This window comes from Lagenorhynchus albirostris, chromosome 6 (genome assembly GCF_949774975.1).
Source record: "Lagenorhynchus albirostris chromosome 6, mLagAlb1.1, whole genome shotgun sequence".
NCBI lineage: Eukaryota > Metazoa > Chordata > Mammalia > Artiodactyla > Delphinidae > Lagenorhynchus > Lagenorhynchus albirostris.
In genome coordinates, this window is record NC_083100.1 from 91,200,471 (window position 1) to 91,214,462 (window position 13,992).

The 13,992-nt window shown below is 38.1% G+C and overlaps 1 protein-coding gene across 1 annotated transcript in view; it reads right to left on the reverse strand.

The window, feature by feature from the left end:
• Nucleotides 1–1,728: 1,728 nt before the first annotated feature.
• Nucleotides 1,729–13,992, reverse strand: part of HNMT (histamine N-methyltransferase) — a 35,926-nt gene continuing 23,662 nt past the window's right edge. Inside the window, exons 4-6 of the mRNA XM_060151516.1 lie at nt 13,034–13,164; nt 9,628–9,721; nt 1,729–2,471 (exon numbers count right to left, since the gene is read on the reverse strand). Coding sequence (XP_060007499.1) covers nt 2,116–2,471; nt 9,628–9,721; nt 13,034–13,164 — 581 coding nt within the window. The 3' untranslated portion in view covers nt 1,729–2,115. The remainder of the gene's footprint in view (nt 2,472–9,627; nt 9,722–13,033; nt 13,165–13,992) is intronic.

Genomic DNA, 13,992 nt, shown 5'->3' on the forward strand with positions numbered 1-13,992 from the left:
GAATTTATTTATCCTCGTATTTTATAGTAAGGGCTGTATGAGGAAAAGGCCATATTTACAAACATCTGTCTATAGATGGCTAGTCTTCTTCATCTTTAAGCAGCATGGTAGTTCTATTCTTGTTTTGTTTTGCACATGTGCTTTTTAGAAAAGACCGTAATTTGCTCTGTAGTCTTGATTTCCACTTTTTTTGGTGAAGTTGTTCAAGGTCGTCATGGTCCATATCCATCAATCGTGCCTGCTTCACAGATTTCCTTTGTCAGTAGCACGTATCAGCATGATGAATGGTTCAGGGTTCATGTTCAGGAATCTGATTGGATAGCTGTCATTTCATTTGTTGCAACTGACAATTCAAAAAAATATTGATAAAGTTGTCCATGAAAAGAGAGTAATGCAAGTCAGTTTTACTTATTATGAACGATAAAGCTTGGTAATTTGTGGGTAGAAATAGGTTCTATACTCCAGTGTATTTCCTGGGCCTGAGGGAAGGCATTAACCCTTTTTAAGTGACTATACCACAGCATTAAGTGGTAGCTCTGTGATGTGAAAGAGTGAATATCATACTATGTTGAATGTTTCCTCACTGGTGAATCAGGGTCCATGACCTCTTTAGTAAAACCTTACTTTTGTTCTGTTTCTAACAGGGAGTAGTAATTATTTACTTATATTTTTAAAATATATGTATTTATTAATTATAAAATTACTTAATTAAGAGGTGTGCTTTTTTTAAGAATGATAGATGCTTATTATTAAAGATAATATAAAGATTATCAAAAACTTTTCAAAAATCCTCTGAAATACTACTGTTAAAGATGATTTTTTAAAAAATATATTTATTCATTTAATTTTATTTTTGGCTGGGTTGGGTCTTCATTGCTGTGAGCGTGCTTTCTCTAGTTGTGGCCAGCGGGGGCTACGCTTCGTTGTGGTGGCTTCTCCTGCTGCGGAGCACAGGCTCCAGGCGCGTGGGCTTCAGTAGTTGTGGCTCACAGGCTCCAGAGCGCAGGCTCAGCAGCTGTACCACACGGGCCCAGCTGCTCCATAGCACGTGGGATCCTCCCAGACCAGAGCTCAAACACATGTCCCCTGCATTGGCAGGCGGATTCTTAACCACTGTGCCACCAGGGAAGCCCTAAAGATGATTCTTGATCTTAGAGGAGATCTTAAGACAGAGGGGCATAGGGACGATGGAGTATTGAAATAGACTCAAGTGTTTTCAAGAAATTTAGTGAATGATAAAAGGTGTATTTTAAGTCAGTGGGTTTTTTTTTTGTCAGTTGTGTTGATATAGATGGTTTTTTTTTTTTTGAGGAAAATCAGCTTGTTCTCAACTCACTCTTTATACTTATGTAAACTTCAAACATATCAAAGATTTTTTCACAGTGAAATTATAAAATTATTATGATTAAATATGTTGATATTTTAAAACCTTGGTTTTAGGAGGCCTTTTAAAATGTGTCAGAAGTCCAGAAATTAAAAAAGGAAAAAAAACTAAATTTGACTGAATAAAGTAGAAAAACTTCAGTATAGCAGAAAACAAACAAAACACTACAAAATCATAGACAAAATTAAAAGAGAAAACAAAGTGGGAGGAAATGACAACACACAACAAAGTTAATTAGAGTAATCTATAAAAATAAGAAACTACAATAAAGAAATGCACATAGAGAAATACTTCTTCACAGAAGGGGAAAAATCAATAAACGTATGCTTTCTTAATGTCCAAGGTATCAATAAGCATATACTTTACTAGTATTTTAAAAATCCATAGCACATATTTTATTAGTATTCCAGGAAATTCCATTATAATCAACAAATGGAAAGGGTTTTATTGTCAATAAGCCCGTGAAACTTAGTTGTCTCATTTTTCCAGATTATGTGGTGTGTAGACAGCATGTAGTCTCTTTACCGATAGAAGGGATGGGATAAGACCAGCAGTGTCATGTATGATTCCACATGGAAGTCCAAGAATATCTTGGGATTTTCTAGATTTTGCATATCAGAGAAAATGCTCTGTTTATATTATGAGATATATTTATAATTTTAATGCACAAATAAGTGAATGATCAAAATTGTTCAAACTATAGTTTTTGAATACATTCTCATGGTGGACATTTATGCCTCAGCCACTATGAAACTCAGACTGTTATTGAAAAGAACCCTTCCCTCTTTCTTTACACTGAATTCAGGCTCTTGTAGATCTTTCATAATTTCTGCTTTGAGATCAGGTGGTGCTGTTGTACTAAAGTACCAGGTTTCTGTCAAAAAATCCCAAAGCAGGTCTCCATTTTCATTGCCATCAATAAAACAGTCAGATATGTCCATGGTAGACAGAAGGTCATAACACTCATACTTAATCCCCAACTTGTCCAGCATCTGCATGAGGTCAGATGACGTGACACACTGGCAGAGGTCATCCCGGGGTAAGTGAGATCCGTACTTTTTCCATAGCTTGTCCCAGCCACTGGTTCCTGTGCAACAGAACAAAATTCATGCTTTCAGCTATTCTTCTTTTCCTTTACCTACTCTGCCAACCAGTACACTAGATGCTTGGAATAGAGCAGTCAATTTAAAAGAAAGAAATTCTTGCCTTTGTGTAGCTCAGTTCAAGGAGTGAAGGGGGTGGGAGGAGAGAAAGTTAAATAAGTAAATAAATCATATATCAGATGGTGCAGAGTGCTAATGAAAAACAAATCAGAGCAAGGAATAAGGGGGATCAAAGAGTTGGATGGGTTGCTGTTTTATATCAGGTGGTCGCAGATAGTCTCTCTAATAATGTGACATTTGAGCAGAGACATGACAGCAATCCACACAGATATCAGAGAGAAGATTACTCCAGGTAGAGAGAAGAGCAACTGCAAGGGACCTGAAGCAGGAACAGGCTTGGCATGTTAAGAACTAGCCAGGAAGCCAGTGAGATTGGAATTGAGTGAACACAGGGGAGCGTGGAAGGAGAGGAGGTTGTATGGGTGATGGTGAGGAGTAGACTGGGTGCTAAATCATATGGAAAAAGATGAGAAGCCATTGTAGTGTGGTCTAATAGAACTTTCTGGACTCTTGGACATGTTCCATATTTGCGTTGTCCAGTATCGTAGCCAGTAACCACTTTATGGTTATGGAACATGTAAACTGTGGCTAGTGTGACTAAGGGAGTGAATTTTAAGTGTTACTTCATCTTAATTCATTTCACTTTCAGTAGCCAACTGTGGCTTCCATATTGGACAACACAATATTAGAGTGACTTAACCTGATTTGCATTTTCATAAGGTCACTCTGGCCATACAGATGGACTATTCTCTATTGAGAATAGACTATAGGGGCGTAAGGACAGATCAGGAAGAACAGTAAGAAAGCTACTGCAATAATCTGGGTGTTAGATGATGTTACGTTGCACCAGCAAGATTGGAGGTGATGAGAAGTGGTTGAATTTTTTATATATTACACTCCTAGATCCAATGCCATTTGCTAATGATTTGGATATTGTTAACAATAATAATTTGGATAGTGAAAGAAAGAAAAGAATCAGTGATGATCCCAGTCATTTTGGCCCAAGCATCTGAAAAGAGAAAATTGCCATTATTGGAAATGGGAAGAATGAGGGAGGAACATGTTTAAATGTGTTATCAGGCATCTGGTTTTGGAGACATAAGGCTGAGGTCCCCGTTGGACATTCAGGTGGTGATAGGAGGAAGGCAGTTGTTTATGTTAGTCTGGTTCAGAGGAAAGGGTCTAAGAGTAAAAATTGAAATAGAAAGAAAGAGCACAGCAAATACAATGATAGTTTACCCAGACCAAAGATGGGATAGCCTCTCATGTCTATACAATTACAGGATGCTGCCTTGGACAGCAACAACTAGGTTGAGTCCTAAAAATTTTGTCCCCAGCTTTAGAAGATATATTAGCAGTGTATGTTGTATTTAGTTGAAAACCTGGCCCAGTGTAGAAGCTAAGAGATACAGCATCTGTGGGAGAGATAGGTTGGACTGTTCTGACACTTCATGAATGAGATGAGGTTTGGTATTTAGTCTCCCAGAACCTCAGTTTTCTCATCTATAAGATAGAGATAACCATACTTACCCCAAATGCAACTGCAAGTATTAAATGAGATAATTGAAGTGAATCATTGCTCAATGGTAAGCACATGGCAGATGTGTAATAAGTGCTTACAAAATAAATGAATATTATATGGAATTACTTTGATAATGTATTTCCACTGGTTGTAATCTTGAGAATGTAAAAAGACAAATTTGCTTTTCAGAAATCTGTAATAATACTAATAAATCAAAACAAAAGAACGGCTATTTATGGACTTTCTAATATACGCATCTAATAGTGGGCTGTTACAGAGATAGTGGATATGTGCAGCATTTAAGAGTGGTCTCTAAAGCCTGACTTTCTGAGTGTGAAGTCTGGCTTCTCCTCACTAGCTTTATGAACCTGTGCCTCAGTTTTGTCACCTATAAATCAGGGATAATAATAGAATATCTTCATACGATTGTTCCAAGGATCACCACGTTGATAAAGTAAGGCACTTAGAACCATGACTGGCACATGGTAAACACTGCTGAAGTGTTACGAAATTAAGTGGGACTTGGCCAAAGCAATATAAGAGAGAACTTACAACTCTATGAGTTTCCAGGATTAAAAATTAAGATTTCAAAGGCGTGAACTCTTTTGGTTCCGAAAGCTCCTTTATGATGTAATCAAAGTAATCGGACTCTCCAGAAAAGTATACAAACACTATATAGCCACACAATTCTACATATAATTATAGGAGGTTGGCCTCATCCATGGGCTTGGCTAAAGTCTCCTGATTTAACTCAACAAAAGAGAATAACCAAGGCAGAAAGTGGTAAATAATAAATAGCCTAGATAATTGATGTTCCACTAACATTTCAGAAGAGGGAACGATAACTACAGGATAAGCTCTAGAGGAAGGTGGAATTGGAATGAAGCAGAAAAAAATAAAACCTCAGTTCAGTGGGAAAAAAAATGAGGGTCATGAGCATGTACTACAAAAATCTTTCATTCCAAAGACGGTGACTGCCTAAATAAGAATTTGTCTGCAAACAAGACTACAAGAAAATAAATATTTCGGTGGTTGAGGAAAGGCTCTGTTATCATTTTTTTTTTTTCACCCTGGCAGAGAAAAAAGAACCAAACACTAATTGCAGAGAATTCGCTGGTGTCAGTGTTCTGTGACTCAGTGCCATTTCTGAGCTGAGCAATTAGAAACTTTCTGACTGATACATTATCATAATGGCTCTCGGTGGGCACAATATATGGTGTTACTTTTGTTTTCAACATGATATAAACCAGGTCCCTCACCCCCACCCCCCTTATTAAAAATAACACACCATGATTTGCCTCCTTCCTTAGATAAGGAGAGGGCAAGACAGAAAATGTCACTGATCTCCTGGCTAGTCTCCTGTAACCAGATAAGTTGCATTTTAATTAGCAACTCTCTCAACGAATGCCTGGCTACTACATTTGCAGAAAAGCATGCCACTAACATTATTTTAGTGTGGGATACTCCTCATTTTAAAAATCCACCTCTTCTTATTTCTCTTCTTTTTCATCCCAAATCAAATCTTTTATCATTATAATCAGGAACTTCTGATTGTTATAAATAAATAAATATTTACTGAGCTGGGCTAACTCTTTAATGGATACTTAGGAACTGGAGAAAAGCCTCTGTTCTGCCTATTTCGGTGTGCACTGTGTGTGTGTGAATATGTGTATCTTCTTTATTGAGTCTTTTATTCCTGTGTATTAAATCCATCTTCAAATCCCCAGAACTTTCTGTATTCTCTGATTCCATGTCTATCATGTTAGCTAAAACATGGTATCTTTTTTTGAATGGACATTCAGAACTAGCTGTTGTTGGGATAGTATAAGGCAGAAATAATAAACAATTATTCAGTTCAATTCAAACACATTCACTGGGTGTCTTCTTCTAGTTGCCAAGGGTTTTGCAAAGATCTGGGACTAGAGATAAGAGGCAGAGCCTCTTGCTCTCCGGGAACTCTCCTTAAACTCCCTATCTGCCTCTGATCAGAACTTAGCACCTTTTTGAAAGTATGTACACGTCTGAATCCTCCATTAGATTAGGAGCCTTTCAAAGGCAGAGGAGTAACAGTCATCTTTGCAACCCCGGAGCCTAGCAGTGACCAACTAGAGGAGCTCAATAAAAGCTGAATGAACCAAATCTACACGACTGTCCTATGCAGTCAACTTGGGACCAAGAGTGTAGGCTGTGTTTGAATATGCTGAATACACCTGTCACCTTAACCAAGCTAGGTGCCCTGCATAATTAAATCTAGAAACTGACCCCGTATTTCATTATCTTAGAATCTAATAAATCGCAAACAATGGGTGTCCATATGGTGCTCAAGTAACTGAGTACTTCAGTTTATTCACAGAGAGAACGCATCAGTTCGGTAACAGGTCAGTGTCTGACTCGGATGGACAGGCAGAAGCCTTAGCTGTGGGGCATATTTAAGATGACCTTTTAGAGCAAGATGTTAATCCAGGCATACCATTATGTGCTTAGGTGAGATACTGGCTTGATGAGCGTTCTTAGAAATTTAATTTAGTGACTAGATCTAGGCTTGTCTGACTCTGTTGGCGTCGAGTACTCAGTTTGCTGTATTGCAGTGAGGCTGTGGATGAGAATATTGCCCCCAAAGAAAGGAAATACACAAACAGGCTTCTTCACTTCTGGGTAATTATGAAGCAAATTCCATTTAGAAAGTGACTGCAACAAATGTGATATAAACAGAGCCTAGTGTGAACCATTTTGGTGTAGGTGTTTCAAGTTTTAGGGTAATATTCAAGTTTAAGGAATGTTTTCATTGGGCAAGTATGAAGAATGGGGGTTCAAGTTGGGGCTGAGAAGGTAGTTTAGGGTAATGGTTTTTCTACAGCGGTAAGGTAGGAAGTTGATCAGGCACCTCAGCAGACCTGGGGAGCTTTCCCAAACCTGTCTGCTATCCAAAGACTGGTCAGGCAGATAGGGATTTGCAGTGATATCATCAAATGAAAAAGTGACTAATAAAAATGTGGATCAATTCTATACATGTTAATTGACAACGATATAAAACAAATCTGATTGGAAAGTTCTTGCGATTAACTTTGTTTTCACTGTTGGAAATTGACTATGCTCTATTTTCCTGAAAGTTGACCCATATGTTTATATCAGCTTTATTAATACGACAAAGCAGTTCTTGCTATTTTTAAAAAAGAAGACCATAGGCACTTCCACACACCGAGGGGCCAACAGAATTTATCTCAGAGAAATACACTGTTGTTAAGATGGGTTTATAGGTGCACAGGTTTATCTAGGTCAGAGAGGCAGAGCAAAAGGGAGTTAAACTGCTCTAGGTAACACATAAGAGGGGTAGAAGGGGGAAGTAAGGAGCTGGTATCTTAGGAAGAGCACGGAGTTAAGAGGGTTGTGTGTTACCAGTGTTTTCCTCTTTGGGATACCTGCCTCCCACTGCTGTGTGCAGTAATGAAAAATTGTAAGCTGTGTGCTGAAAAAGTTAGTAAAACATCTCCACCGTCAAACTACAGAATGAATAAGTTTTGACTCAAAATACCTTTTTTTATGAAAGCTAACTGGTTTTTGCACTTTTACTCCCTTTCTTTGATTTGTTTTTCCCCATGAGTGTATATAGACATAGTACCTGTGAACTAAATGTATGCATAGATGCCGTATTATGTAGGTATGATTATCTGGAAATAGGCCTTGCACGAACTAAGACTCACAGACCAAGTTCACACAGCTAGGAAGCGCCTCAGCATTCTTGATTTTATGTCTCATCCTGCATTTCACTGGACCTGTTTTGGTTTGCACGTATCCTGATGCCAATTAACCACGGATTCTATTAACGTATTCATGATGTAGCCAGCAGAATACTGTATCCATAAGGGCACTTGGTCCATTCTCAGTTGCTTGTAGACTGCTCATTCCACTTCCTAAACCTTAGGCTGGCTTTTTCTTATTGGTAGGCATAGACTCATAGAGAGCTGCCTTCTGACACTCCAATACTCGACTTCTGAAAATATTTAAGCATAAACCAAATATATATAACAGTAGATCTTCATTTGATATGAAATATATCCTAAAATCAAACATATATGACTACTGGATGAATTGCTATTTCTGTCTGCAACACCGTTTCTTTATTATTGACACAGATTATCAAGAATAGACTGCCCTCAGTGTTGATAACTAAATTGACTTCTGTATTCCTAAATGCAGTACAAAGTGCTTTACCCAAGTGTCCTAATTTAGAGAGAGGTTGGTGGGGAACATCCAGTTTACAGAAGCCCTTCTAAATGGTAAGATAGAACTCTCCCACACAAATGAGTATTTTTAACTAACCTGAGATAAAAATAGTATATCAAATGTTCCCTTAGAGAAGAGGTTGTGTACAGGAACTCTCATTTGCCAAACTCCCACATGAGTTCAAACCCAGGATTATAGGCAACAGCTATGTTTGCCATCCTTAAAGCCATTCCTCATATTTAAGAATACATGGGAACTTCCCTGGTGGCGCAGTGGTTGAGAATCCACCTGCCAGTGCAGGGGACACAGGTTCGAGCCCTGGTCCGGGAAGATCCCACATGCTGGGGAGCAACTAAGCCCATGCACCACAACTACTGAGCCTGTACTCTAGAGCCCGTGAGCCACAACTACTGAGCTCTGGCGCCACAACTGCTGAAGCCCGCGCACCACAGCGAAGAGTAACCCCCGCTCGTAGCAATTAGAGAAAGCCCACGGCCAGCAACAAAGACCCAATGCAGCCAAAGATAAATAAATTTATAAAGAAAAGAATAAATGCATTTTGCGACCTATGGTTTCTGAGTACAGGGTCTGGTATAAGCTTAGGGAGATAGAGGCTGCTGTGTACGTGCAGTGAACCTGCCTAGCACTGTGTGGACAATCCACAAAGACTGCTGAATGAAAGAAGTAATGAATTAATGCATGCAACAATGTCAGTGTTTCATTTGCTAATCTGTTTACTTATGTTCTCTGTGTGGTACTTATTGTATCATTGGAAACAACATGACATGATCAAATGCCTTCTTTGGAAAATAACACGACAACACAAAACAAAACAAGGGGACCATTTTTGATACTTATTTGAGAAAACCTAAATGAACATTGATAATGGCTCTAGAAATGCAAATTAATCAAATAGGATAGTGTCCCAAATATTTAAACCTTTATTTTATTGATATTTATTAATAAACATCACAGAAGAGAAAGACATTCAAGAGACAAAAAGGAGGTAAATAGAAATATTTACTATTTTTAGTCTCATTAAAAACATTCCTATCCGTTGTATTTGCTGTATGTTAAATAAATATTTTTTATATAGAGACAACAAGGATATATTTGCTCGAGAGAAAGAAGTAAACAGACATTCAATTCCACTGGAACTCCTAAATGGAAAGCTGTTGAGAAGGATTTTCCTAATACTGTGTTAATTAATTGACTCTGATCAGAAGCCAAATCAGGAATTTCATAATGAAGATGAAATATACCAGCTGCCTGCAAACACATGTATCCATGCGCTATCACTGTTTCAAAATTCAGGCTGAAGGAAAATAACTTACCGGACACAAGAGTAATGAGAATCTTAGCACCGGTAGCTAAGAGACTATGGAAGAATTTCAGGGTGCCTGGGATGTCTTTTACATAATACAGCATCTAGAAGTGAAGGAAGAGAGAAACGAGATGCTTTTCTATGTCAATGTCTTTGTCGCTTGGACTAAATACTCACTAGAAGGTTTGATGTTCAAGTTGAGTGGATTTTTATTCAACAAAACACTTAAGAAATTTAAAAATTAAAGATGTTATATATAGACATAGAATAATAGTGTGAGAAAATATTTGGGGAGAGGGGAAACTATGGTATTTACTCAACTAGAGTCAAACAGCTTAAACTTTACTCTTTCTGGCTTCATTAACACAGACGTTTATAGCTCGAGACAGTCTGCATTCCACATGGGGGCACTGAATTCTAATGCTCACTTTATATTTTGTGAGTTTTAGTAGTTCTGGGCAAAAATGGTGCCGGCACCGTAGAAACATTCCATTTCATGGAGCGTTGCTTTAAAATTAAGCCCTTTGCACTAGCTTCACCGTAGGCTCACAGATGATTTTTTTAAAATCATGGAAAATGTGACAGGTTTTGATGTTGACAGATTCTCTAGGGAAATGGACTGGATAAAGCCTAAAGTTACATGCATGGTTCCAGGGTGCTAGGAGTCAGCCCACCCTTTTTTTTTTTTTAATAGATCTTTATTGGAGTATAATTGCTTCACAATACCGTGTTAGTTTCTGTTGCACAACAAAGCGAATCAGCCATAAGCCTACCTATGTCCCCATATCCCCTCCCTCCCATCCTCCCTATCCCACCCCTCTAGATGGTCACAAAGCACCCAGCTGATCTCCCTGTGCTATGCGGCTGCTTCCCACCAGCCAACTATTTTACATTCGGTAGTGTATATATGTCGATGCTACTCTCACTTTGCCCCAGCTTTGCCCTCCCACCCTGTGTCCTCAAGTCCATTCTCTATGTCTACCTCTTTATTCCTACCCTGCAACTAGGTTCACCAGTAGCTTTTTTTTTTTTTATATTCCATATATATGTGTTAGCATACGGTATTTGTTTTTCTCTTTCTGACCCAGAGTGAAGTAAGCCCACCCATTTTTAATAACTGAACCATCTCTGGTGAAGGTGAAGTGCAGGGAGAGAGAGGTCTTTCCACCCAACACGATAGAGCTTGGAATTAAAGATTGGCAGTAGAAAATTTTCCCTAAGGACTTACATCCCTGGAATCTACCCCCATAGACACTTCTTACATCTCATCTTCAGCTCTCTTAAACAAGAATTCAATGTTTTATGTAGATGCCATGATAGAATTTATTGTGTAAAGCATAAACAACCTAAGCTATGCCCCTCTCACACAAATGAATGAAATACAGTGGAGCTGCACACGGCTTGTGAAGCGTCACAGGCCGTATTTAGTATCATGTCACTCCATGCTGTTCATCACAGGGACCATACATAGACAGGCACCCAGATGCAGCCACAAGATGGCTAACCATCCCTGACATGACCTGGCTGAAAAGAGGAGGCGGGTCATAGCAGATGCTCTGAAATTTGATCTAATAGACACAGAAGCTCTGCAGTTGATTATGAATATCAAGTTGAAGGATGTCATGAGAATGCTAGGACCGCAAGGAGCAATAGAGAGACAGAGAAATAGCACAGAAAAATGCAGAGTAGATGGAGAGGGACAGAGGAGTAATGCAGAGGAAGCAGAGTTGCTGTAAGAAAGAAAGAACAGACGTGGAGCTTTTGAGAGAAACTGGTGAATGATCTCTGAAGCTGCAACATTATATAAGAATTTTATATATATATAAATATAGATATAAATATAGTTATAGATATAGATCTATTTAAGTAGCTAGATAGTGCAGCAACTGCCATGAATTCTGTACACTAAAGAGAACAGTCTCACATATATTTTTCATTTTGTTTTATGTCATATTCCCTTATTTATAGCATTCACTGGTATGTTTGTAGAATACAGATTTTTTTAAATGCTAAAAAAAAAAAAGAGGAATTTTATAAGAATGGGATCCAGAGCCTATGTGGAGGGACTGGCTTTTGATAAAGGGAGGCTTTTGTAATAAGGGGAAAGAAAGACATGGTGCGTACAGGTGCAGCTATGTTTGCAAATTTGGAGAGTGAAAGATGATTTTCTACCTGATGGTTTCTCTTTTTGCTACAGAATAGGACGTGAGGTCATCTGTTGGAAATGAGTGGTGGAGGAGGGATTACAGGAGGTATAAGGAGAGAGAGGGAGGTATGAGATAGTTATACAGGTGACCCTTGAACAAGGCAGGGGTTAGGAACACCAACGCTCTGTGCACAAATATTTACACATAACACAGAGTTGGCCCTCCCTGTATGCAGTTTCTCTGTTTCTGGGGTTCTGCGTCCAGTCATGTAGCATTTATTATTGAAAAAATCCACATATAAGTGGACCCACGCAGTTCGAACCTGTGTTGTTCAAGGGCCAGCTGTTTGAGAAGGTGGGAAAGTAAGTCTAGTAGAGAAACATAGGTTTGCTGAGCAACGTTAGGACTCTCTTATAGGTAAAAGATTTTGTCCGCTAAGAAAGCAAAGATGTAGGATTGCCTGGATATTGCTGATCTTGGAGTCATTTCTTCCTATGATTTTAAAAACTTTATTCCTTTGGGATGACTGTGCTTGTGGACTATAGAAAGCAAAAAGCATCTTGTTGTTCATCGTGGTATTTCTAAAATATACACATCTTTTAATGGTAGCCAACACCCAAAGCCTATACACCTATATGCTATCCAGATATGTCAGTGACCTCTGGAAGTATGTCCCCATACCACCTACTGAATTGTCTCCCCCTTTCCAAGAAATACACTATCGTATTTCTAAGAAATACACTATCATATTTCTAAGAAATACACTATAAGTGCTGGACCATGGAAATAAATTCCTATGTAATGACTGACTAATGTCAGTAACACTTTGTTGACCTGAGAAATCATCTAGCCTGCCCTTCTGTCATGTGCACACGAGCCAGGTCATCAAAAGAAGGGAAAAACAAGAGGATTCAGAAAAACTCTGGGATGTTGGTCCATCCAGACCATTAGAGTTACTGGAGAATTGTGTTAGGATGTGTTACACTCTACTATCTATGAACTTTCAATCCCACAAAAGTTAAGCCAGCATTGAAAAAAAAAATCAGTAACTATGGGGGTATTTTGCATAGAGAAAACTGGGTTTTTAAATGTTACAGAGAATCTCTTAGTATTGTCAACATCTTTAACTTCAGTTTGGACAGATAATGGTCACTTGTAAAATCAGAAATCAGATTTTCATTTTTCTTTTTAAAGTTAAAATATTAGGTACTCTGAAATATTTCTGAAAAATCTTTCTTCTGGGAGTGTATAACAATAAATATTTCTTACCTGGATCATATGAATAAAGTCCCACTTCTGAAGTTCTTTTTTCTCCATCATTCTATTTTGATATTCAGATGATGTCTCCTTATGCCAAGTAAACTTTATGTTCTCGAGGTTTGATGTCTTGGCTACAAGCTCTAAAATACGGAGAAGAGGTGGCACACCATCAATTTTAACTGCAAATTCGGAACCCATTTCCATTTAGAATTTTAATGCAATCAGTGTTATATACATAACAGATAGAAAGCACATTTTTCCTTTTTATAAATCTCCAGAGGACCAAAGAGTTCATCCTAGTTTTTCCTCTAGTGTTAAATGAAATTAGAGAATGGAGTCAATAAGAAATAATTATGAGAATCCTGATCAGACATAGGTACTATTATCTTGGTGTTAATGGGAAATCAACTGGTGAATTTTATCAATGGAAAATTGATGTAAGACAGGTGATATGATTCTGTAAGTCAGGAATCAGCAAACCATGGCATGGGCCATATCTTCCCACCACCTATTTTTAAATAGACTGCAAGCTAAAAATATACACTACTTTCTGATTTCATGCTTCTTTCATATCTTGTGCCATTACACTTTTAAATGGTTGAACAAAATCAAAAGAAGAAGAATACTTCATGATAGGTAAAAATGATATAAAATGCAGATTTTAGTGTTTATAAAGTTTTATTGCAACATACCCACACTCATTAGTGTATGTATTGCCTATGGCTGCTTTGGGGCTCCAGTGGCAGAGCTGATTAGTTGTGACAGAGACCATCTAAGTCTAAAGTACTTACTCTATGGCCCTTTTTAAAGAAAAGTTTCCTGATTCCTGCTGTAAGCAATGAAACGTAAGCTCTTTAAGGGCAAGGATTCTGTTTAAATACCTCTGAGTGAATTAATGACTCTGTCTCTAAGAATAAATATCAAAAATAATAGTTGATGACCAGGGGAGGGATGGAGAGTCAGTAAAA